Source organism: Macaca mulatta, chromosome 6 (assembly GCF_049350105.2).
Source record: "Macaca mulatta isolate MMU2019108-1 chromosome 6, T2T-MMU8v2.0, whole genome shotgun sequence".
Lineage (NCBI taxonomy): Eukaryota > Metazoa > Chordata > Mammalia > Primates > Cercopithecidae > Macaca > Macaca mulatta.
Window position 1 is genome coordinate 111,863,805 of NC_133411.1, and position 27,859 is coordinate 111,891,663.

Consider the following 27,859-nt stretch of genomic DNA (forward strand, 5'->3'; position numbering starts at 1 on the left):
ACCATTGTCTTCCTCCTGATCTTACAGTAAAAGTTTTCAGATTTTCACCACTGAGTATGATGTTAGCTTTGGCTTATCATACATGACCTTTATTACGTTGAGGTACATTCTTTCTATACCTAATTTGTTGAAAGATGTTATGATGAAAAAATATTTTTGTCAAATGCTCTTTCTGCATTGAGTGAGGTGATCATAAAACTTTATCCTTCAATTCTATTCATGTGGTGTATCACATTTATTAATTTGTGTATATTGAGACACGTGTATCTTTGCACATCAGGGATAACTTTCATTTGTTCATGGTGTATAATCCTTTTAATGTATTATTGGAATCAATTTGCTAGTATTTTGTTGTGAATACGTGCATCTATGTTGATCAGGAATATTGGCCCACAATTTTCTTTCCTTGTAGTTTCCTTATCCAGCTTTGGTATCAGGATAACAGTAGTTTTGCACAATGAGTATGGAAATGTTTCTTACTTTTCAATTTTTTGGAAGAGTTTGAGAAGGATTGGTGTTAATTCTTCATTAAATGTTTGGTGGAATTCCCCAATGGAGTCATCAGGTTTTGGTCTTTTCTTTGCTGGAAGGGTTTTTGATTACTGACACAATCTCTTTACTTGTTATATGGCTCTGTTCAGACTTTCTGTTTCTTCATGATTCAATCTTGGTAGTTTGTATATTCCCAGGAATTTATCAATTTCTTCTAGGTTATCCAATTTGTTGGCATATAATTGCTCACAGTTGAGTCTTATGCTCCTTTCTATTTTGCTGATATCAGTGATCATATTTATTCTTACACTTATAATTTTAAATCTTTTCTCTTTTTTCTTAGTCTCACTAAGGGCTTATCAATTTAGTTTATCTTTTCTAAACACTAACTCTTCATTTCATTGACATTTACTATTTTTCTACTCTCTATTATGCTTATCTCTGCTCTGTCATTCATCTCCTTTTTTTTCTGCTTTGTGCTTAAGTTCTTTTTCTAGTCCTTGAGGTGTAGAGTCAGGTTATTTCTTTAAAAAGAATGCTATAACCTACTCTCTTAGAACTGCTTTTGCTCTATAAGGTCTGGTTATTTTGTTTCCCTCTTGTCTCAAGATATTTTTACATTTCAGTATTGAGTTCTTTTTTGACCCATTGGTTGTTCAGGAGTTATGCTGTTGAATTTCTACATACTTGCACGTTCTTCAGTTTTCCCCATTTTGGATTTCTAGTTTCATACCACTTGAGTCAAAAAAGATACTTGACATACTTTTAATATCTTCCTAAATTCATTAACACTTGCTTTGTGGCTTAACATGACCTACCCTGGAGACCGTCCTGTATGCACTTGAAAGGAATGTGTATTCTGCTACTAATGAATAGGAATGTTCTGCATATACTGTTAGGTCCAATTGGTCTATAGTGCTGTTCAAGTCTGTTATTTCCATGTTGATTTTCTGCCTGCATGATCTATCCATTAGTGAAAGGAGGGCATTAAAGTCTCCAACTATTATTGTATTGCTATTTCTTCATTAATTCTGTTACTATTTGCTTTATATATTTAGGTGTTCCAATGTTGGGTGTATATATATATTTACAATTCTAGTATCTTCCTGATGAATTGACCCCTTTACCATTATATAATAACCTTGTCTTTTGTGAAAGCTTTGGACTTAAAATCTATTTTGTGTGATGTAAGTGTAGCCACTGTGCTCTCTTTTGAGTACCATTTGCATGGAATATCTTTTTCCATCCTGTCACTTTTAGTCTATGTGAATCCTTAATCTGAAGTCCCCTCTAGTCACCACATAGTTAGAGCTTGTTGTTCTTAATCCATTTAGTCACTCTTTTGATGGAAGAATTTAATGCATTTAAAGTAATCACTGATAGTTATGGATGTAGTACAGCTATTTTGTTCATTGTTTTCACTGTTTTGTAGGTCCTTTTCCCTCTCTTCCTCTTTCTGTCTTCCTTTGTGATATAACAATGTCTTGTGGCAGTATACTGTGACTCCTTTCTCTTTATCTTTTGTGTATCTACTACAGGTTTTTTTCTTTGTGGTTACCATGATGCTCATCTAAAATATCTTATAGTTACATAAGTCTATGTTAAGCTGAAAACAACTTAATTCTGATTACATACAAAAACTTTACACTTTTTAAATTTCTTCTTTCCCCATGTTTTGTTATTAATATCTTAATGTCATTAGATAACATGTATCCATTAACACATTACTGTAGCTAGTTTAAGAAATATTTTTGTCTTTTAACTTTGATACTAGAAGTAAAAGCAATTTACATACCACCATTACAGTATTCTGAATTTGACTATGTTCTTACCTTTACATTAAGTTTAATACTTTAATATGTTTTCATATTGTTAACTAGCATCTTTTATTTCAACTTGAAGAATTCCCATTAGAATTTTCTGTGAGACAGGTCTAGTGTGTCAAATTCCCACACCGCTTTTTTTCTGGGCAAGTTTTTGTCTCTTCTACATTTATGAAGAACAGCCTTGTTTGGTATAGGACTTTTGGTTGAGTTTCTTTGGCTAAATATATCATTCCACTCTCCTGGTTTGCAAGGTATCTGCTGATAGTTTTATGAAGGTTCTTTTGCATGTAATAAGTTACTTTTCTGTTGCTGCTTTAAAAGTTTGAGAACTTGAAACTTTTCAAGTTCAATGTTTCAGGGGAGATTTCTTTATACTTCATCTATGTGGGGTTCCTTGGGATTCCTAGATATGGATGTTCATTTCAGTCTCCAGATTTGGGAAGTTTTCTGTCTTTATGTCTTTAATAAGCTTTCTTCCTTTTTCTCTGTTTCTGCTTCTTCTAGAATTCCCATAATGCACATTTTTGTTTATTTGATGGCGTCTCAAAGGCCCATAAGCTTTCTTCACTTTTGTTTCCTCTAACAAGGCAATTTCAAAGGCTCTTTGAGCTTGTTGATTCTTTATTTTGCTTGATCAAGTATGCTCTTCAAGTTCTTTATGGAATTTGTCAGTGCAGTTACTGTCTTTTTGAGCTCTAAAGTTTAATTTTAAATATGCTTTCTCTCTTAACTTCTCAATTTCTTTATGTAAATTTCCTGATTTTGGTTGGTTGTCTGTGCCCTCTTGTAGCTCATTGGGCTTGTTTTAGATAATTGTTTTGAATTCTTTCTCAGGCAGTTTTTAGATGGCCATTTCTTTATGGTCATTTACTGGTGCTTTTTGTTGTTGTTCTTTTGGTAGCATCCTGTTTCCCTGATTATTCATGATTCTTGCAGTCTGTGTTGGCATCTGCACATTAAAAAAAGTAGGCACCTCTTCCAGTCTTCATAGACTGGCTCTGGCAGAGAAAGTCCTTCACCAGTCTGCCAGTCCAGAGGTTCATGGTGGGCAATCTAGTGGGGTCCTTATGGGGGGCTGGCCTGATACCTGGGTCCTCAGGGGCCAGCCTGCCTCTGGAGTCTACTGGGGAAGACCTGGACCCTGAGCCACAGGGACTGGCCTGGAGCCTGGAACTGTGGATGCCTACCTGAAGTACATTTTAAAGTGTACATTTCAGTAGATTTTAGTATATTCAAAGTTATGAAATCATCACTACTAAGTTTAGAACACTGTTGTCACCACAAAAAGAAACCCCATACCAATTAGTACTGTGTAGCTATGTTTCTCCTTTGTAGGAAAGATGTGCATAACTTTGCAGCAACTGTTAAGATCTAATGCTCAGTTCATCATGTTTTCCTTCCCTTGTCATGGTGACCTGTTATTCCAGAGATGGGGAACCATGGCCCCACATCCAGAAGTGGTGATGAAAATGCAGACAAGCCCTTGATGAACAAAGAGAAATACGTGGGGGAGTCCAAGAAATGAAGCTTTGTTAAGTTACTAAGATCTTGGCAGTGGTTTGCAGACACAGAATAATCTAGCCTAACATGACTAGTAAACATAGGATAAAAGTCTGTTTAATGAGACACTACTTAGGAGAAGCAAAAATTAAAAAAAAAAAAAATGTTTAGAGTTGGTTATTTTAAAATGACTCAATACGAATCACCTTCTTGAAATGGGGGGAAAAGAGGCTGATTTTGAGTCAGATAATCATTAAAAAGAAGTTACTTCATTTGAGCTAAGAAAAAGACAGCCACTTATATTTATCAAAAAGATGTTCTAATATGACTCTCTTCTAAACTTTGTTCTACTGAGGAAAGCAGGATAGGTAGCACTGTTTGAAACAATTATACTTTAAAAAAAAATTTTTTTTTCTTCCTGGAATTCTGTTTGAAGTTTATTTGGTCTGTGGTATAAGATGAGGTCCTAGATTCACACCCTACACTAACCACTTTTCCTTTTGCCTATATTAAACAAAATCTTTCTTCTTAAATGAGTAATCAGAATATCCCAGGTCTCCATTTTTGATATCACATCACTATTTAGTATGGTTGTGAAATAAAATATGTGAGATATTCTGTAATGATCTTAAGACAGACTGTATTCATTACCAATGCTACAGGCCTAGTTTAGGTTTTTATTATTCATCATCACTGCAAAGTCCTCTCAACTAATCTCCATGCCTTGTTTTCTCCTCTTCTAACCTATTCTTTACTAGTTGCCAGATTAAACTTCCAAAAACACAGTTCTGATTATGACACTTTCCTATACAAAGTTTTTGCTCTCAGAAAAGAAATAATTTAGCCAGGCATTTGTATTATTGCTAGAGCTACTGTAACAAAGTCCCACAAACTGGATGCCTGAAATAACAGAATTTTATTGTCTCACAGTTCTGGAGGCAAAAGCCTGAGATAAGGTATTGACAGGGTTGGTCTTCTGAGGAATGAGGAAAAATGTATTCAATGCCTTTCCCCTAATTTCTGGTGGTTTTCTGGCAATCTTTGCCATTTCTTGGCTTACAGAAGCATCATATTAAACTCTGCCTTTATCTTCACATGGCATTCTCCTTGAGTCTGTGTTCAAATTTCCGCCTTTTATCAGAACACCAGTAATACTGTATTAGAACCCACCCTATTGAAATATGATCTCATCTTAACTAACTACACCTGCAACAACCTCATTTCCAAATAAGATCACATTTTGAAGTCTTGGAGGTTAAGACTTCAACACAAGTTTTGGGAGGGACACATATCAATCCTTAATAGTATTAAAAGGTCTCCATAAGGCTTCCCACTTACCTTTTCAGCTTTATCCCTCATCTTGCTTCTTTACTTTATATCCGAGGAAGTGTAGACAACAAGAAGCCCTGCCCTTTTATGAACCATTAAAATACTTTTCCATTTCTGTGTATTACTTCTCCCCTAATTCTTTTGTATCCATTTACCAAATCCTAAACATTCTTAACAAGCTTAAATGATCCTTCTTCCATAAGGATAAACACAAATTTCCTATGTAAAAACAACTTCTCTCTTTTTTGCCTCCCTAAGTACATTATCTACACCTGCCTTCTGCAATTTAGCATGCCTTAACTTGTGTTGTACATGGCTTACATAGTTTATTACTTACCAGACAGTAAGTCCTTTATAAGAATGAGGTACACATTTGACTCATCTTTTACTTCCCACAGTTCTTTTCACAGTGCTTTAGAATAAGTATTTATTGAACAATATTTATTCTATATTTATGAATATCATAGAAATTACAGTTTAAAATCTTGACACTGGTTATTTCATGTTTTTTGATTGCAGAAAAAAATTCTTAATGGACACTTTTTTTGTTGTTGTTGAGACAGGTCTTGCCTTGTCACCCAGGCTGGAGAGCAGTGGCATGAGCACGGCTCACTGCAGCCTCGACCTCCTGGGGTCAAGCAATGCTCCTACTTCAGCCTCCTGAGTAGCTGGGACCGCAGGCATGTGCCACCACACCCAGCTAATTTTTAAACATTTTTTGAAGAGATGGGGAATCCCTGTGTTGCCCAGGCTGGTCTCAAACTCCTGGGGTCAAGTGATTATCCTGCCTTGGCTTCCCAAAGTGCTGGGATTACAGGTGTGGGTCACCATGCCTGGCTGATGGTTTTATCTTTAATATATAGTATGAAAATAAACAAATGCTTCCCAACCAATACGTAGTTTCAGACCCTAATCCTGACCCTATCTAACCAATTAGATAACTTGAAATTACCCATATCCTGTGAAAGCTCATTAAATAATCCGATATTTTTTCATACAATCTTGTTTTTAGAAGTTCTAATGAAACAGAAAGCAGCTTCATTTCATTCATTGTTACAGTTGATTCAATATTTATAAATTCCACTCAAGGTAGTTCAAACTTACTGTTTAAAAGGTAGAGAATTTCAGAAAATTTAAAACTGAGAAACGGTACCAAAACCATACAAAGGTTTGAGAGATTTGGGCTGGAATTTATTTCCTAAGAAGTAGGGGTGCTTTGCCTGTTCTCTTTTTAGAAGAAGAAGTGAATTCTATATATTACATGTTCCTTTGCCTTCATACATATGTATACTGATATTCAAATGTGGCACAATTTTAGATAATAACTATAAAATAAACCTTCAGAAATTAGTCATTAAGAATGTGTCAAGATACTTCTTCTATACAACCTTTTTTAATGAATATCATTAAGAATTTATACATTCTAAACAAGCACTTTAAATAAATTTTGGTATTTACTAACTTAAGTATTCAAGAACCTGGTTTGAAGAGTCCAACAGACTGAAAGTCTGCTTTTCAAGAGTACTATGATCGTCTATCAATGGAGAGATTTTCGTATTTCTATATTCTAATAGTTCACGATCCTTGCTTGATGTCAGTAATTCATTATCAACTATACCAATAGTTGCATCTTCCACCAGAATATTTGCTTGATATGCTCCAACCGGAATTTCAGGTAATCCAATGTAGTCATGATCTGCCACTACTGATCCTTGTAAGAGATAAAGACTTTCTGAAACAAGAAAAATCATACATTTGACTTTTAGAATTATAATTAAGCATATTTTTTAATTAAACAATTTTAAGTGAGGAATAAAATCCCAAGTAATAAAAATTAACTATCAAGATTAACTTCTAGGGAGTTCTACGGTCTACTAAATAAATATGAATGTCAAAGAAGAAAAAAAAATGACATATACATTTGACAGTTCATACATAAAAAATGCAGGAAAGGTCAAGGATTTTAAAACAGCCATTTTTCTATTCCCTCGACCTGTCTTTGGTAGATATGTATGTATGAGGAACACAGGATAGGAGTGAAAATTATGGTATAGATTAAAAATAAAATTATAAGGCTGTGCACAGTGCCTGACGCCTGTAATCTCAGCATTCCAAAGCCAAAGCCAGTGGATTGCTTAAACCCAGGAGTTCGAGATCAGCCTGGCTAACACGGCGGGAAAAAAAAAAACTCGTCTCTACAAAAAATACAAAAAATTTAGCAAGGTGTGGTTGAGGGTGTCTGTGGTCCTAGCTACTTAGGAGGCTGAGGTGGAAGGATCACTTGAGCCTGGGAGATTGAGGTTGCAGTGAGCCATGATGGCACCACTGCACTCCAGCATGGGTGACAGACTAAGACCCTATCTCAAAAAAAAAAAAAAAAAAAATTATAAAACTATTTTTGATAATGTTATCTTTAATATGCTTCTGTAAAGCATTTCTGGGTGAATTAATAGGGTCATAAAATTATTTTAACAAATATAATTATTAAATCCTTGCATTTACAAGTTGACATAATTTTCTAATCTTTATAAAACCCATATTGGAAAAATAATATCAAATTGTTACAGTATGAAGTTAAAAACAACATGCCAACTCAGGCTTATGTGACAATGTGTAAGAAAGTAGGTTGCAATGGAGTAGCGTAAAAAGCTTAGCTTATTTAAATCTAATTTGACACCAAAACTCTTAGGAACTTTTAAGGTCTACCTAAGCCATACTGAAGTGCTGACGGGGAGTCTTCCTTGTCAGTCTTTTATTGTACGTTGAGCAAATATATCATCACCATCAAGAAAAAAATGTTTAAAATGAATGTTAAACTGATGGCAAATCTTCTATATACAATATGTATAAAAGGATTCCTCCCTATCTGATATTTCAATCCATTACTATAAGAAACTCTTTTACCAAAGCTGATTAACTTCCTGGACCCCTGCCTTCTCTTTCTAAATGTTCCCCCAAAACATCAGAATATAGATATAGATATATTTATCTTTATTTACTTATCATTCATTCATTCATTCATAGTCTTGCTCTGTCACCGAGGCTGGAGTGCAATGGCATGATCACAGCTCACTGCATCGTTGACCTTCTGGGCTCAAGTGATCCTTCTCACCTCAGCCTCCCGAGTAGCTGAGACTATAGGCACATGGCGCCATGCCTGGCTACCTGTGTTGCCTAGGTTGGTCTCCTGAAGATGTTAATGGGTTAAGGAGCCCTCAAATTTTAAGATAAAAAAAGCGAAAGGAAGATTAAATGCTTGTTTAGATTAGAGACCAATGTCTCAGAACAGATGAATTTACTAGTATATTAAGTGTCTCAGAACAGATGAATTTGCCAGTATATTTTGAAAAATCAGTCCAACTCTACTCATCCTCATAACATTATTACAAATAGCTCACTGAACCTATTTCAATCCCAGAAGTTCATGCATTTAACAACTTTCAATTTACAAACTTTAATAGATCACACAAAGCTATTCTCTCTACCAAAAGATGGCATAAGTGGGCTTGGGCTCGTATGGTCATTTATTCTGCCCATAATTCTGAAAGACAAAAAAAAAAAAAAATCATGCGGCCGGGCAGTGGCTCATGCTTGTAATCCCAGCACTTTGGGAAGCCAATGTGGGCAGATCACTTGAGGTCAGGAGTTCGAGACTAACCTGACTAACACGGCGAAACCCCGTCTCTACTAAAAATACAAAACCAGGCATGGTGGCATGTGCCTGTAATCCCAGTTACTTGAGAGGCTTAGGTGAATCGCTTCAACCCAGGAGGTGGAGATGGCAGTAAGGTGAGATTGCACCACTGCACTCCAGCCTAGGTGACAGAGCAAGACTCTTTCTCAACAACAACAAAACAACACATGAGATGTGTTATACCCAATAACAGCAAGAGGGAAGAAAACATGATCAATAAACTCGAAACACTTTCAGAGTATGTTGCTAGAGGTTTAACATCAAAGTTTGCAACTACCCTACTGTTAATACTAGAAAAGGCTAAGAAGTAGTTTATAAGAGAACTTTAAAAGGTTAGGTAGGGTAAAAGTGTTGCTGATGAAATTTTCTACTAAGTCATGGAGAATTCCATAGGTTCAAGGCCTGTACACTCCTGCAAAGTTATCAGTGATGGCAGATACCATAGGCATTTAAGAAATGTCTAAAGACTCTTTCAGAGGATTAACTGGGAGGTTTTCTGTCTGTAAAAGTTTTTCCATACAGATGAAGTAGGACTATTTTAGAAAAATATGTCTAGTAAACATATGTCAATAGGGAAAAAATATGCCTAGATGTAAAGCTCTTAGAAATTATCATTTTAATTTGCTGAAATGGATTCAGAGACCTTGAACTTGAGTACCTCCTAGTTACACTGGTTAGAAACAAATGGACATTACCAACCTCACTTGATTTTAAGAGGAGAGCTTTTGTATGTAAGTAAAATAAGACACACACACACACTTTTTCTTGTAAAAAAATTAATCTTTAAAGTAACTTATTGTAATAAAACTGTAGAGAACAAGGACTACACTCAGCAAATTCTACATAAATCACTTTATACACAATAGAAAACTACTCTGAATATGTCAAAGGCCTGCTTGTTTAGAAAAAAAATTCTCATTCATTTGCAAGGTTAAATGTGTTTCAACTCCTACTATGGTCTAAATCTAGTGGAGCTAAGAGAAATGCTCTTTAATTTCAATAAAGATAATCAGAAAAGAGACTCTTGGGGCCTTACATGTTGAACAAATAATATTTTGGATACTGGGTTATATAAAATATATTATTAAGGTTATTTTCACTTATTTCTGTACCTTTCAAAATGTGGCTACTAGAAAATTTTAAATTACATAGCTCTTGTATTATTATTAATCTATTGGACAGCACTAATCTAAAACAATCCTGAGTTAGGGATATAGAAAAGAACATGATTAAACTTTTTGCCCTCAAAACACAGAGGTGGGGAGTAAACAAACATATCACATTAAAGATCTTTTCCAGTCAGTTACATAACATAATACATTTCACTAAGTATTTTTTCTCATTCTATTAATTATGATTATGACATCTGTTTGATGAAAGCATCATCACAGTTTTGACAAGACTGAATGAGTAAGTCTTTAGTTTCTTTGAAATTAAAATATTTTCAAGATATTTCAGGAAGGTGTTAATCAGCAGTTTTGATACTCATTTTTATTGTAGGGTTTTTTTTTTTAAGAGAGGGGGCCTCAGCCAGGCATGGTGGCTCATGCCTATAATCCCAGCACTTTGGGAGGCCGAGGCAAGAGAATCACTTGAACCCAGGAGGCAGAGGTTGCAGTGAGCCAAGATCGCACCACTGCACTCCAGCCTGGGCAACAAGAGTTGAACTCCATCTCAAAAAAAAAAAAAAAAAAGATGGGGTCTCACTTTGTCACTCAGGCTGGAGTGCAGTGGTGGTGCAATCTTGGCTCACTGCAGCTCAATCTCCCAGGCTCAAGTGATCCTCTGCCTCAGCCCCCTAAGTAGCTAAGATTAAAGGTGCGTATCACCATGCCCAGCTAATTTTTGTATTTTTTTGTACAGACGGGGTTTTAGTATATTGCCCAGGCTGGTCTCAAACTCCTGAGCTCAGGCAATCCCACCTCGGCCTCTCAAAATGCTGGGGTTACAGGCATGAGCCACTGCGCCCAGCCTTAATGTTGTTTTAAGGAGTAAAAATAATAGATTAAAAAAATCAATTTTTAAATTTCCCTAAGGAGAAAAATAAATAAAAATTACAGCTTCAAAAAAGTCTGATTTGGATTAATTTATTTCTTCAATCAGAAAAAAAAGATAAAGGTTTCAGACTACTTTTCTTATTTTAAAGTGACTAAACTACTCCTATATATGGTCTGATAATCCTCAAACTATTAGAATGTGCTGCCATACTAGTATATCCTTTCTCAAGACAAAATAATAACTATAACTTGATACTACATCACTGTCATTATAATAACTAATACTGTCAATAGAGAACTGAATAACTGTTGGTTTAGAAATTATATAACTGGACTGGGCACAATGGCTCACACCTGTAATTCCAACACTCTGGGAGGTCTAGGTGGGAGGACTGCTTGAGCCCAGAAGTTTGAGGCCAACCTGGGCAACATAGTAAGATCCTGTCTCTATAAAAAATAAAAAAATCAGCCAGGCATGGTGATGCATACATGTATTCCAAGCTACTTGGTAGGCTGATGTGGGAAGATTGCTTAAGCCCAGGAAGTCAAGGCTACAGTGAGCTATTATTGTGCAACTGCACTCCAGCACGGGCAACCATGTAAGAACCTGTCTCAAAAAAAAAAAAAAAAAGAGAGAGAAAGAAAGAAAAAATGATATTAACTAAGAGGCCAAAGAAAGGCTCTCTGCATAAACTATATTAATAATAACGTCAAGATCATGGACTTGATACTATAGAGACTGTGCTTTGCTTTGTTTCATGAATGCAGATCATAATTGTAGTAGGCAGTATAATAGACCCCTAAAGATGTCAACATACTACTCCTTGGATCTTGTGAATATATAACCTTACATGGCGAAGGAGAATTTAGGTAGCGATGGAATTAAGGTTGCTAATCAGATGACCTTAAAATAGGGTGATAATCCTGGACTTTTTGGGCAGGCCAAAGGTCAAGGGTCCTCAAATACAGAAGAGGGAGGCAGAAGAGGAGATTGGAGTAAGGTGATGTAAGAAAAACTCAATCCACTATTGTTGGCTTTGAAGATAGAGGGACCACAAGCCAAGAAATGAAGGTAACCTCTAGAAGCTGGAAAAGACAAGAAAATGGATTCTTTTCTAGAGCGTCCAGATAGGAACACAACACTGCCAATACCTTGATTTTAGCCCAGTAAGATCTATGTTGAACTTCTAACCTTCAGAATTGTAAGATAATAAACGTGTGTTGTTTTAAAGCCATTAAATCTGTAGTAATTTGTTACGGCAACAAGAAGAAACTTATACAATAATGAAAATCATTTCACAAATGGGGCTTTCAACTGTGAAGGGAAATCAGGCTAAAATCTTCGGTGAGGCAGACCCAAATATATCACAAAAAAAATAAATTCAAAACTATGCAAAATCTGTCAGATTAATTTTCCTTTCAAAGAGGAGCATTATGATTACAAAAAGACACTACGGTATTTTAAGATTTCTTGTCCAAATAGTCTGAGAAAGCACTTGGCAATGAACTACACAAAAAAACAAACAGGCCTGCTTAAAATAGCAATGACAAATATTATATAACTAGTACTGAATGTGCTCACTCCACATTTAGTTCTAGATAAGAATGGATAAGAAGTTGGCAACAGAAGTATATCTACTTTAGACAGTCTTTAATACAGCTATGAAATTTCAAGCCTAGCAAAGAGCAGCAATGACAAATGTGGACAAATAAATTTATAGTTCTTTTGGCTATAGCATACCGAAACTTATGTCAAATAAAAATTTCAATGATTATTCAAAATCATTTTGTTTGCTTTAATTCAGCTCAAGGACTCTTTAAAATCAATTTGTGAGGTCATTTTCAAGAAAATCATGGAAAAGATTTTCAAGAAAATATGTAATATAGAGGGAAAAGATGGTAGAAATCACACTTACTTTGAATTTCTACAAATGAGAAAAATGTAAAAAAAGGATCAAGTAGTAAGAACCAGATTCTAGGATGACCGGATCAGTAGTTCCTTTGGTTAACAAAAACTAAAACAGATTCATTTATTAGTCTTAAGTTCCTTATGCATACACCAGTAGTCATATTGCAATATTACTTATCCTTATATTACTGGAAGAAACTTGTGCAAAGAATTCAAGTATGAGGCAAATATTATACTGCCTCTGTTGAGAGACTGTTTTCAAACAGAGAAGATGAGTTCTGAAACACTGAGTTCTGAAATGTTCAGAAGAAGCACAATATTTGACTTCTTTTCTGAGAAACTCTTTTCTTAAAAACAAATTACAAAATGTTGATGGATCCTGGTTTAGCAAAATTTTAAATGTAAATTTTGTATTAAAGAAGGTTAACAAATTAGAAGTGAGCAAATCATGAATGTCAAATATTAAGGGGAAAATCATGCTAAAGAAGACAGAACAACATGTACTTGTATAACCTTTTTTTCCCTACTTAACTTGCAGAAGAGAGAGATCATTAAAGGTAGCTCAGAACTGAGAAGAGGCACAAACAATGCAAGCTTTTATCTTCTAACAAAGAGACGAAAGCACTTGTGAGTTTTCAGGATTAGAACATAGTTTAAGGTAAGTTTACTGACTAAACAACTGGGTCTGTCACAAGAAGGGAAGGTACTAAGAGGTTTTAACATGAGAGTTGTACCCCAGATTAGAAGCAGAGTTGAGCTATCATTACTAAGCAGCCCACAAGGGTTTTACATCTTAAGAAAAGGCACAGGGTAAGTGTAGGTTATTTGTTGTTGTTACTTTTTTTGTTATTAATATTTGCTAAAGCCTGTCATACAACTTGTTTATATTGTTATAAATATATTTTCCATTAAATGTTACTTATATCCAAATAACATTAATGCTTCATCTGGCTAAGTTACCCATTAACTCCCTCTCAGTTATCCACTTCAGAGAAGGTCTAGGAAGCAGATGCATTAGGACAAAATAAAAGCCTTGATAAAAGCAGGGAACATAATCTAAAAGCCATGGCAAAAACATCACTTAACTAGGCTATGAAAGAAAGAGTTACAGAGAACAGGATATCTTGACTGTTCAGAACCAGTCAAATTTAGGGGCAAGTATAACTTGTTTACAGAGTGCTATCACCTCTTCTTACAGCACCTTATAGCATTCTGAGGATACCCCACTCCACACCCACACCTGGCCCCCAACCATGACCTAACTAACTACAAAGCAATATTAAAAATTAATGGCATTTTTAAAGTACCCAAATATTTATCTCACAACTGGATTCTGGACAGTATGTTTGCTTCTGGCATTAATGATCGTAGGTGCTGTTTTTCACACCAAAAAGAGGCACGAAGTGACTAACAATATTTGTGAGGCCAGGTGCAATGGCACATGCACGCAATCCCAGCACTTTGGGAGGCTGAGGCAGGCAAATCACTTGAGGCCAAGAGTTAAAAACCAGCCTGGCCAACATGGTGAAACCTCATCTCTACCAAAAATACAAAAAATTAGCTGGGTATGGTGGCATGTGCCTATAATCCCAGCTACTCGGGAGGCTGACGCATGAGAATTGCTTGAACCCAGGAAGCAGAGGTTGCAGAGAGCTGAGATTACATGACCACACTCCAGCCTGGGGGACAGAGTGAGACTCTGTCTCAAAAAAATAAAATAATAATAAAAAAAAAATTGAGAAAGCAAAAATAGAGATGTTAAGCTGTTATCTTTCCTTCAGAAGAAAACAAGTTCAGTATCTCCCACATAAACTATGAAAAATATACTAGAAATAAAAAATAAAAATGCCTGGGCGCCCTGGTTCCTACCTGTAATCCAACCACTTCAGGAGGTCGAGGCGGGTGCATCACCTGAGATCAGGAGTTGAAGACCAGCCTGGCTAACATGGTGAAATACTGTTTCTACTAAAAATACAAAAAATTAGCCGGGCGTGGTGGCACGCATCTGTAATCCCGGCTACTCAGAGGCTGAGGCAGGAGAACTGCTTGAACCTGGGAAGCGGAGGGTGCAGTGAGCCGAGATCGCACCACTGCACTCCAGCTTGGGCAAAAAGAGGGAAACACCGTCTCAAAAAAAAAAAAAAAAAAAAAATTCTCACAGGCCTGACAGTTCCAGAAGAGACACTGTAATAAAACAGACTACCTGGGATAGCTAACAAATTTTATGAAGAAGGGAAAAGAAAACATAACAAAAGAGGGGAGAAAGGTTTCTGTTATTTTTAACTTTTCTCCTTACCCAAAGCAATAAAAATGTAGAGAAGTGACAAATATTTACCTTGTTCACTGGATTCTCTTATGTAGGGCTTAAGGTGGGACATTTTGATAGGTCTTTTCAGTCTAACCCCAGTATTGTCTCTCAGGACAGCACATCCACTTTCTGTAATATAGTCTATGACACAAGGACCAACCCATTCAGATTGAAAACGACCATCCTTCCACCAATTTTTCCTTTGTCTTAAAACTTCATGACCCACTTTTAAATGAAATGGATTTAATTGTTTGGGTTTCTTTTTAACAATGATCTTGCTTTTATTTAGTTCATCCAAATTGTTGTTCTCCATCTACAAGTGTAAAAAGAAAAAGAAGAGATGGAAGAGCTATAATATCTTGAAGGTAAATGTAGACAATGAGAATATTACAACAAAATGGTTACTTGAAATGCTACTAAAAGGTAGGCATGAATTATATTTAATTCTTAAAACAACATTTCCAAGTCAGTATTATTAACCCCTACTTTATATAGAAGGTAAACTAAGATAGGTTAAGGAATTTGCCAAAGTCAAACAACTCAAAAGCAGTTAAGACTAAAGATTTGAATCCGGCTCTACTTGATTCCAAAATCCATGGCTTTCTCATTATTGCCTCTCAGCATGTCATAGCTAGTAAACTATTTAATCAAGACAATAAAAATCTGATGGATAAAAAATTATGGCAAGTATGTATGCGTATCTGTGTACATGCACACATGTATATGCTGAAATTTAAAAAATAAATATAACTTTATAAAGTTTTAGATTATAGTTTTTCTATTGAATAGAATCACCTGGCCCAGTGAAGTTGTCTTATTCTCCATTATTTCATCAGCTTCTTTAATTGCATCTAGAATTTTGGCAAACATACTTGTATTATCACCATCCACATCATGAAGACTATCTGAAGTCTCAGGCATATAAGGATTTCGACTAAACATTTGAAAATATGGTGTATTTTTAGTAGGTTCCTATTTTAAAGAAAACAAATGTCAATTTTATAATAAAACATTTATCTGGCCAATAAATAGTCATAACTCAGAAGTACAGAATTATAAAAAGGCACATACCAAGTGAGTTACATTGAAGGCAAATGAAACAGCTGATAGGTGATCATCCCAGTTGTTTGGGTGGTCAGCACAGTGTTTGGAGAGAAATGCTTTGATTGTGCTAGGTGTAGTTTCCATTGGACTAACAGTTCCAGAGGTGTGAGAAATTACAATCTGCTTTATGCCAAACAATCTGTACAGTTCAATATTGATCTGAAAAATATATAAAACAAAGCTGGCTTTTTAAAATTTGTGTTTTATTTTTCCACTGACTTAAAAAAAGCTTCAAAAGAATTAGAATCTTGTGTTTTATTTTTATTATTATTATTGTTATTATTTGAGATGGAGTCTCGCTCAGTTGCCCATCCTGGAGTGCAGTGGCGCAATCTCAGCTCACTACAACCTCTGCCTCCCAGGTTCAAGCGATTCTTCTGCCTCAGCCTCCTAAGTAGCTGGGACTACAGGCACGCGCCACCACGCCCGGCTAATTTTCATTATTTTTAGTAGAGACGGGGTTTCACCATATTGGCCAGGCTAGTCTTGAACTCCTGACCTTGTGATCCACCTGCCTTGTCCTCCCAAAGTGCTGGGATTACAGGTGTGAGCCACCATGCCTGGCTGAATCTTGCTTTTTTGTTGACCATAACATTCTATATGAAAATATGGAAAATTTCATGTATAAAATAGTGGTTACCATTTATTGAGTCTTTACTACATGCTGATCATCACACTAGACACTTTACATTATTGTCATTAAACCTTACAACAAGTTTTTGAGGTATTATTAATTTCATTTTAAAGGTAAGATGCTGAAGCTTTGAGAGATTAAATGCCTTGCCAAATACACACATACAACAAGGAAACAGGAGAAGAGAACTTAACACTAACTTTGAGTTTAATTTTTTTCTTTTTTTGTGGGGGTAGGCAGTGGGAGACAGGGTCTTGCTCTGTTGCACAGGCTGGAGGGCAGCCTCCACCACCTGGACTCAAGCAATCCTCTCACCTCAGCTTGCCTAGCAGCTTGAACTACAGGCATGTGTCACCATGCCCAGCTAATTTTTAAATATTTTGTACAGATGGAGTTTCACCATGTTGCCCAGGCTGGTCTCAAACTCCTGGACTCAAGCAATCTACCCACCTCAGTCTTTCAAAGTTTTGAGGTTATAGGCATGAGCCACTGCATCCAGCCCTCAAGTAACTTTTTAATTCAGTAGACAGTGTCTCAAAAACAACCCACTAGGTCGTAAGTTAATGTTTAAAAAGCATGTAAAACAGTTATTGGCAATAATAAGCATTTTATAACTTTTAACTACTATTATTGGTGTTACCATATTAAGTGTAACACTTAAAAGAAACCAAAATGAGTTTACAAAACTTGTAACAGTAAGCCTGTTAAATATAAAATAATATTTTTTTCCTACCTCACCCTTCAGACTTTTTTTCCTTATTATTTTTAGTTGAGTAAACCTTTGGCTCATAAATTTGTCTTTTAAAAAAAGAGTATTTCAGACCAGTAGTATCAGAATAACTAAATAAGCAAAGTTAATACAAGAGCGGAAAGCAACAAAAAGAAAACTACATGTCCCAAACCCCCTTGCAGGTAGGGGTGGTCATGTGACATAATTCTAGCCAAAAAGTTGTTAGGCAAACTCAGCTGGTACTAGTTTTGTTTGCCCAATACTCTCTCCCTTCTTTCTGACTGAAATGTAGGCATTGTGGCATGTGCTCTGGCAGCCATATTGTGAATACAATAGGAGTGACTCTTAATCACTCCCAATTGGTTTAATATATGTAACACATATTATTATATTGGGATAGGGAAAGACAGTCTGTTACTTGGATTGAATACACTTCCTAGCTGATATACATACTAATTCAGGATGCCTATTTTTAATTCAAAAGTAATTAGAAACAAATCCCAGAGAATAGGTGTCATTTGGGTCAGCTTCAATCTGAGTCTTGATCAATGGTTTTAAATGACCCTTGAAAAAGGCTTTACCTTCTTTGTTTCAAAAGGTTGCCTAGAAATGATCCAGGGAATCCATTTGTGAAATGGTATCTTGACAAATGATATCATTTATCCTATCTTATCCTATCTTACCCTATCAGCCCCCCAACCAGCAAACCAGATATTCCATCAGTTCTTACAATTCTAGTTTTCTGTAAGACATTGTAAAAAAATTAATTTTTCTACTGAATATGTTTATTTTCTTTCCTTCAGAGGTTTACAAAAAGTTCTTCGTGCATTTTATTGAAACAATTTAGCAAATACTCTAAGAAACATCTGTATTTTTATTCAAGTATACAATAAACCTCCTACATTGTGTGTTATGTTATAATCTTTAGCAGTGTTTTCTGTTTCAGTATTTGCTGACAAGAGTTCATTCTGTACTATCATCGTTATACTTTCTGTGTAATAGTGAAGCCATTTTAATCACAGCAAAAAGAACAAGTTTTCCCAATCATATGTCCCTTTTTTGTTTAAGCAATCTCATAAAATAGGCCTGCAAATATTTATTGTTACTTTTTTTTTTTTTTGAGACTGGGTCTCACTCTGTCACCTAGGCTAGAGTGCATGATCTTGGCTCACTGCAACTTCAACCTCCTGGGCTCAAGCGATCTTCCCATCTCAGCCTCCCAAGTAGCTGGACTACAAGTGTGAGCCACCACCCCTGGCTAATTTTTGTATTTTTTGTAGATATGGCATTTCGCCATGTTGCTTAGGCTAGTTTCGAACTCCTAGGCTCAAGCAATCTGCCTGGTAGGATTACAACAAGCATGAGCCACCAAGCACAACCTATTATTACTTTTTTTTTTTTTTTTGAGACAGGGTCTCACTGTTACCCAAACTGGAATGCAGTGGTACAATCATAGCTCACTACAGCCTTGACCTCCTGGGCTTAAGCAATCCTTACACCTTAGCCTCCTGAGTTGCTGGGACTATGGGTGTGCAACATCATGTCCAGCTAATTAATTTTTTTTTTTTTTTTTCCGTAGAGATGGAGTCTTGCTATATTGCATGGGCTGGTCTTGAACCCATAGTCTCAAGTTATCCTCTCACCTCAGCCTCCCAAAAAGCTGAGGTATGAGCCACCACACTTGGCCCTATTGTTACCTTTAGTAAAATTTTCCAAGTCGTGGTTTGGCTACCAGATGACTTTAAACACGACTGGAAAACCTGCTAGCTAATCATAATGACTTCATATTATCATTAGCAAATACCCTGAAACATTATATGCACTTAGGGTAAGGCTCTTCATTAATAAAAGTGGAAGTGAACCAATATTTCAAAGAGTATTCTCAATAATTTTGAATTTTGATGGCTAATTTCCTATCAGATCTGATAACTGCAGTCTCCCTTTATCTTCAGAGAATATGTTCCAAGGCCCCTAGTGAATGTTTGATACTGCAGATAGTACCATACCCTATCTATACTATGTTTTCCCCTATACATATACACTTATGATGGAGATTAATTTATAAATTAGGCACAGTAAGAGATTAACAACTAAAAATAGGATGACTGACAATATGCCAACATCACTACTCCTACACTTTGGGGCTATTCTTAAGTAAAATAAGGGTAACTTGGATACAAACACTACTAACCAGGACATTTGATCTGATAACCAAGATAGCTACAAGGTGAGTAATGATGGGGAGGGAGTAGAATATACAATGAGGATATGCTAGACAAAGGGATGATTCACATCCCATTTGGACAGAGCAGGACAGCATGAGATTTCATCACTATACGCAGAATGGTGTGCAATTAAAAAAAATATAAATAGTTTATTTCTGGAATTTTGTATTTAATATTTTTGGACTGCACTTGACTATAGGAACTGAAACCTCAGAAAGTAAAACTGCAGATAAATGAGGACTACTATAGTTAATATTTGTATTCATCTCATTGCTGTGTCTAACTAAGAGCTGGAAGTTACGTAGACGTGCCAGCACTATCATTTTCTTGTGGTTGATGGGTGTTTGCCTTTTAGTATTATCTGCTTTCACTGCAACACTCTAAGCTCCCTGGCCATTTTGTGAGTAGTGTGGTGAATGCTAGATGATATCCATATTTTCATTCAACTGCTGAAAGCAAAAGTATGAGTGAGGAAACATGTGGATTCTCACTTTTCTTTCAGGATACCTTCATATAGTATGTGTGACATAGCTGTCTTGTTGATTGAGTCAGGATGCTATTATCAATCTGTATACATTATTAATAAAGCTTCATTTCTTATTTTTTGGATTTAAAAAAATATAAGTAGAAGTTCCAATAGTCTTCCCCCAGACTGGATTGCCTTACGTACTACACTGCACAGACCACTGCTATGTCAATCAAGGCAGGCAAGACTACCTTGCCTTCATTTACAAAATGACCACATAAATCTCCTATTATTATGCAGCCAAATTTAATCTTTTTCCATTGAAGTTTATACCACTGTTCCTAGGTTTAGAATGCGACCTCCATTTCTAGAGATTAAAAGTCAAATATATTTTTTTCTGTTTCTACTTTAAAAATTAAAATTCTTTAATTTACCTGAAAATTCTTTTGGTATTAGATTCTAAAATCATATTACAGAAATAATTTTAAACAATTAGCAAATTGTTACCTGTTAATTAATTACATGTTCCTCCTCTACTATACACATTTGTGACACTAGCTTTATCATTTAAAGCACTGTTACCAAACTTTGTGCTAAGTTACCCCTTAACATCTGTTGGACACCATGAAAACTACCAGTTTAAGGCAGTTCAGTTTCAACATTAGATCAGGTTACAATTCATTTGATGACATCACATCTTTACAGAACTGTTTTCTTCATCGAATGCTGTGATAAAAAGCAGTTACTATGTAAAAATCAGTGTGAAACAGGAAATGAGGGTGGCAGTGTACAATATGATTCCAAGGTCTGAGAAGGTAAGCCGTGGTCAACAGGTACACATTACACATTAGCAAGTAATTACGGTTAAGAATGAAATGAAAGGGGTGGGTGTGGTGGCTCACACCAGTAATTCCAGCACTCTGGGAAGTCAAGGCAGGTGGATCGTGTGAGTTCAGGAGTTCGAAACCAGCCTGGGCAACATGGTGAAACCTGTCTCTAAAAGAAAAAAGGTACAAAAATTAGCTGGGAGGCTAAGGTGGCAGGATCACTTGAGTCTGGAAAGCGGAGGTTGCATTGAGCCAAGACAGTGCCACAGCACTCCAGGCTGGGTGACAGAATGAGACCCTGTCTCAAAAAAAAAGAATGACACAAAAATATATTTCTTTCAATTTATGAGTATTTTAAATTCCTACTAAGTGGTTACAACATAAATACTTATTAAGTTGTTTGGATGGACCTGTGAAGAAAAGAATTAACCTGACAGTTAACTTTAACATATTAACACAGCGGATCTGTGACTGCTATTCTTTGAAAGGCCTGCTTACAAGGTTGCACCTTGGCTAACATCTAGGAGCTTAGGTTTTGGTTATAAGACCAAATACAATCTTTCCTTCTAAGAGTCTGAAATTTTTGTACATGCCAGGTAGAAGGTGCCTATGTGACCAGCCCCCAATAAAAACCCTAGGCACTGAGCCTCTAGTGAGCTTCCCTGTGTTGTCACAACTCTGCTAAAGGAATTAAACATGTCCTGTGTAACTCTATTGGGGAAGGAGATCTTAGAAACTTGTACCTGGTTCTCCCAATATGTCTTTTGTCTTTGCTGAATAAATCTTAGCCATGAATATGACTATATGCTGAGTCCTCCTAGAGAATTATGAAAACTGGGAATAATCCTGGGGTGCCATGATATGTCCTATCTACTTAATAAATATAACTTTAGATATTTCTTTTGGACTGAGCCATCAAAGATGCTTTGAACCAAGTCTGGCTATCTCTGATTTTTCTTAAACATGTACCCTGTCAATTACAAAAAGTTTTAACATATGCCTTAAGTCTAGTACTTATTATATTTCTTATAAAAAGTTTTCATATATATTCTCCCCTGTTTATCCTTTCAGGTTAATTTTAACTGGGAAAAGGCCAGGACAAGGGAAAAAGTACCTTTCAATACTGAATAGTCTTATTCATGAACACAATGTATTTTTCCATTTATTTAAGTCTCCCTTTACCTGTCAATCATAATTATTATTATTATTAATTATTATTATTATTATTTGAGACAAGGTCTTACTCTGTTGCCCAGGTTGAAGTGCAGTGACACAATCTCAGTTCATTGCAACCTCTGCCTCCTGGGCTCAAGTGATCCTCCTATCTCAGCCTCCCAAGTACCTGGGACCACAGGTGCATGCCACCACACCTGGCTAATTTTTTGTTTTTCTTTTTGAGATGCAGTCTCTCTGTCGCTCAGGCTGGAGTGCAATGGTGCGATCTCGGCTCACTGCAACCTCTACTTCCCGGGTTCAAGCGATTCTCCTGCCACAGCCTCCTGAGTAGCTGTGATTACTGGTTCCTACCACCATGCCCAGCTAATTTTTGTATTTTTTGTAGAGATAGGGTTTTGCCCTGTTGCCCAGGGTGGTCTTGAACTCCTGAGCTCAAGTGATCCACCCACCTCAGCCTCCTAAAGTGTTGGGATTATAGGCGTGAGCCACCAGGTCCAATCAATCACGGGTTTTTAATCTAGAAGTAAATAAAGATTTGGTCCAACCTCTTCATTTTAATTTGAGGATATCTGAAGATGGGTTTACAATAACCCACAGTAAGTATTAAAATCTTAATCTCCTAATTTCCAGTACAATTATCCTTGTAGTATTTAATATCATACCTCTATAGCTATAGCAATTTATCTGAATATATTAAGCACTCTGTAATATAATGCAGAGGGCACTGGTTCTGGACACTGAAAAGGAGTAAGATATGTTCCCAGACCTAAGTAGTTTATTTGTCTTACCTGTTGAATGAATTCATCTCTTTGGTCCATTATTATTTTCTGAGGAGGTCCATATAAGAAAAATATATTGATAATAGCTTTAGAAACTTCTGATGCTGAAACATCACATAGAGGCAAAATCACAACCCATTTGGTGAACAAATCTGTCATGATTATAGCATATACATGACTTCTGTTGCTTGTATGAAAAGGTCCCATCAGATCAACAGTAACTAAACTCCATGGATTTTCCACCTTGAGAAGGTGCTGTTTCGGTGCTACAATAACTGTATTTTTTGCCACTTGGCAATGCTGACAAGCATATACCTACAAACAGGCACACAATAAAGAAAATACATACAAATGTTAACACTCTACACAATATAAAAGCAGTCTTATAAATCTGAATTTTAAAATGGTTAATAGGTACACTTCCTGTTTTGAAGAAGAAACTTCTGGACTGAGAATCACTGGATTAAACCTATTTAGAACAACAAACAAATAAAACAACAACAAACAACTGTAGTTGCCACTACAGCTGTCCCTCGAACAACATGGGTTTGGACTGAGAAGGTCAGCTTATACATGGCTTTTTTTTTTAACTAAACACAAATAAAAAGTACAGTATTGGTAGGGAGGAATGAGAAACTCAAGGATGCAGAAAGCTGACTTCTTGCATATGCGAGTTTCACAGGATCGACTGAAAGACTTCAGTATGAGTAGATTTGGTTATATGAGTGTGGTGCTGGAACCAATCCCTTGCTTATACTAAAGGAGGACTATACGACTAAATGACCATCTTATTGGGTCTTATTCACATGAAACATGAATCTGGTTCACTGAACACATATTTATTAAATACTTTAAAAGATCTTAAACAAGTTTCCTATAATTTAAAATCAGTGTGTAAGTTTACAATAATTTCTATATGCACAAAATGTTTCCTCCTAAAGTTATCACGTTAAGAAGTCTATTCATTAATCTATTCCAACCATATTTATTGAAATATAATTTCATTCATAAAATATGTATAGATGGAGAAATTTCTCTCAATCATGAGAAAAGAATAAACATAAACAAAACCCATGCTGTCCTGCAGCTTTCATTTAAGTGACGAGAGACAAGATTAACTGCTCAATTTATGGATGGGTGCCATTTCTCAATATATCTCTGGAATTCCACTCTAGAAACTACTTTCAAACTAACTTCTGAAGAAAAATTAAAAAGCTGTTTAATCACCTTATAGTCACAGTTACTTTTGATCAGAATTTTCATTTTCCAATTTAAACTTATTTGTTGGATTTTATCACAAATAACTTCTATTATTTCCAAAAATCATATTCATTCTGCAGTGATAACAATTCGACAAAGATTTAACTGAATGTTTGTAAAAAATGCATGGCAGGAAAAATATATAAATTATGAAGGTCTTTGGAATACCTGAACAGACCCATAAACTGATAACTCACAAATGATACTTAACTGTTGGTTTAATTCTTTACGCTTGAAATGCCAGTCTTTTTGATGCACTACTACAATTATTAAGGAGATTTCACAGATATACCAAGGAATGCCTACCATTTGGCATACAGTACACTGGAAAGAGTAGGATCAGTTGACTTCTAGCAAGAACCCCAAAATTCCTATAGGTGAATTTTCTATTAGGAGAAGTTGAAGGTCCCAATGGGTCATAAAGTTACAAAACTCAGACTTATTTCATGATTCTCAAAATTTGATTTTGGTTATATTTGGTTTTGGGTTTCTGTCATATATGACATTCTACCTCAAGATGGAACAAGCACAAAAGATGAGAGCACATACTAGGCCTGACTTACTATGAACATATTCTCCTCCTAAAAAAACCTTGTATGATTGCCATTGAAAAGGTAATGATTTAGTCAAACGAATTCCAGCTCCATTTAAATTCTGCCTACACAAAAAAATTCAATGATACAAATCTGATTCTAAATAATCTCTTATCTAAATATGGCATTTTCAAGTGTTTAAATGATGCTGCTTTCCTTTTCAAATTATACTTAAGTTATTTTAAAAAACTGTGAAGGAAAATACAACTCCCTTTAAATGGTTTTTAAATAAAAATAACCATGCCAAAAATACTTAATGAGAGGTGATACCCAGAATAAACCTGGAGAAATAATAAATTGTAAATATCTATCAGAAAGACAGTATTCATAATATTCTAAATACATAAGCCATACCCACTGTTTGACATCATTGGTCACAGATGTCCAATAATAATTGGATTCTACCAGAGTGAGGGTCCTGGATATACCATGATGAGCTCCACTGTCATTTTCATGGCATTCTCTTAAGACTTTCTTCTTTTCCTCTTCTGAAACAATTACCAAACGATTTTGTTTTCTGTCTTTTCCAACATAAAACAGCTTTTTATCTGGAATAAATGATACCAAAAACATAGAATTGTAATTTTTAGAGAAGTATGTCGTTCTAAGAGAATCATAGCCTTCTGTTTAAACCATGAAGGTTTTTGTTTTGTTTTACAAAATCTTACTGCATTTAAAACAAAATATTTATTTGTAATGATGCTACCACACAAAAGTTCTTAGCTGTTACACTTACTTAGACACTTAGGAAGGGCGGTAGCTGCTATAATTTTGTACCTATCAATATAAACAGAGCCAGCTTGTTCACCAAAGCATGTAATAAGTACGGAAATACAAAATTATCTCTCTATGGGAGTACTTAAAGTAGGAAGATTTTGCAGGCACATCCTAAAAATGGAACAGATTAGCAAATAAATTACATATAGAGAAACACCTACCTGGAACAGAATTTTCTAAAATAATGTTTTATCATCACTGCGTTTTTGCAAGCAAACAGCTCTCTCCGCTTTTTCTATATCTGAGTAGAAGGTAGGGATGGTGAAGTGGGGAAGTGGAAAAAACTTTAATCCTCAAGACAATTCTGTTTCCTTAGGAGTACAACTGAGAAGAATCTTCAGCTCGGAAGTAACCAGGGGATGGAGCAAATCACCATCTACCTCTCTAGTGTGAATGGGCTAGCTATTCAAATTCCAAAATACACCATTCAGCTACTAATATGAGTAAGCAGATTGATGAGTGGAACATTCCTTACTTTTTAGAATTAGAAGATAAGCAATCTAAGAGCAGGAACCTTATCTATGTTATTCTTCAATATATCTCCAAGGCTTAGAATGTGACTGGCACATAGCAGAAACCCAGTTAATATTTGTTACATAAATTATCAAATATATGAATGAATGAATCCTCACTTCAGTTTAAGAGGTAATGGGTCTGCCTAATCTTAAGTATAAGGGAGTTATTGGTAGGGATATACACAGGGAGACGCAAGCAGGCATTTATTTATTATCTTACAGTTTTATTAACCTGCTTTGGGGTAAGCCTAAGAGACAAAATTACCATTTATAACACAAAATCCATTTAATTATCTGGTGACTACTTGTTGCTTATCTCATCCCAAATTTCTCTTCCCCTTTATATGCGGAAAAAGAGGGAAAAATTATCATGACCTTCCAAGATAAATATCCCACTGCCTTTCAAATATTTAGTCCATTCAGGAAGATCCAAGGGTCCTAAAATGAATGTGATCCTGAGAATATTTAATGGCAGTGGTGGGGTTGGGGGGACATGATCACAGAAATATAGTTAATTCCTTCCAGTTTTCATGTTAGTAAACAAACCAGTTAACTTTGTCAACATTTTCCTATTAAGCATCAAAAAAGTTCCTCATTGAAAGTGGCATCAGTGCTGGAAAGTGCACCGTTAGAGACCACGAAAGGGTAAAAGCAGAAGTCGTTAATTTAGAAAAATGTTTTGTTTTCTTTCATGGTATCATATTCTGTCTATAATTTAAACCACCCTTTTCATGCTTACTGGCCTTCAGTTAGCTGAGTGTAATTTTTATTTTGCTTTTGATTGAGTGGCATCATCAATTCAACTGGTAATTATTTAGCAACAACCAATTACTACAGAAGTTCTCAAATTTCCACAAAGAAGAATGTAGGGAAGAATCAATAATCAAAATTTTGAACATGAATTTTACCTTTGAAGACAAATTTTTTTGCTGCTCTTCTTATACCACTTCGCTCACTTGGCAGTGTAGTTGGATGATATTCACCAGTTCGTTTGTAATATGCAATCTGTTTAAGGTGAAGGTCACCATTTTTTCCACTACGGACCATTGTGAACCTAGGTAAAAGGTATTTAAAAAGGTAACTTAAATTTTAAGCTAACTGAATTGCTATTTAAGTTAAGACTTCTGTCATATTTCTATTTACATATGAACTGAGAATTCCCAGAATTTATTTGTGAGGGAGATAATTGCAGTACAGGAAAGGAACAGTGATGTATATGAACGAAAATACACAAATGCTATTTTTGATATACCCCATGACAAATTATCTTGTCTCTTTCCACTTGATAAGAAATGCTGAAAATTTTCCACATACTGAGAAAAAAGGAAATGAACCAGTACACTTCAAAAAGGTTTACTTAAAATTTCATTTGCTATCAACTGAAATGTTACTTTCACGGGATGGTAACACAGGAAGGTCCTGTCATGTGACATTTAAATAAATAAGTTATAAGAGAAGAAATACAGCTTTATATTATTTCTAAATATATTCATGGTTATTTCTTCTTCTTGCACCTCAGCCCTAAGGTGGTAACTATGTTTGCTGCTGCTAGTCGCCAGGTGCCATGCTGTTTACTTTGTTACTGTCTGTCTATAGAAAGAAGTTCCATTAAATTTTCTTTAAAATCCCACCAGAATGTCTTCTGTCTCCTGCTAGGATTCTGACACGTATCTTACAATTTTGAAATTACATTAAAAAAAAAGATGTTTACTGACCAC

At 35.6% G+C, this 27,859-nt stretch overlaps 1 protein-coding gene across 2 annotated transcripts in view; it reads right to left on the bottom strand.

Moving 5' to 3' along the window:
• Nucleotides 1-4,715: 4,715 nt before the first annotated feature.
• GIN1 (gypsy retrotransposon integrase 1) overlaps nucleotides 4,716-27,859 on the bottom strand; it is a 34,044-nt gene continuing 10,900 nt past the window's right edge. The window contains 7 exon segments of one of the 2 annotated variants that reach the window (NM_001194084.2): nucleotides 4,716-6,879; nucleotides 15,083-15,368; nucleotides 15,851-16,027; nucleotides 16,127-16,318; nucleotides 23,006-23,311; nucleotides 25,204-25,397; nucleotides 27,050-27,195. In NM_001194084.2, coding sequence (NP_001181013.1) covers nucleotides 6,605-6,879; nucleotides 15,083-15,368; nucleotides 15,851-16,027; nucleotides 16,127-16,318; nucleotides 23,006-23,311; nucleotides 25,204-25,397; nucleotides 27,050-27,188 — 1,569 coding nt within the window. In that variant the 5' untranslated portion in view covers nucleotides 27,189-27,195 and the 3' untranslated portion in view covers nucleotides 4,716-6,604. 2 annotated transcript variants of the gene reach the window in all.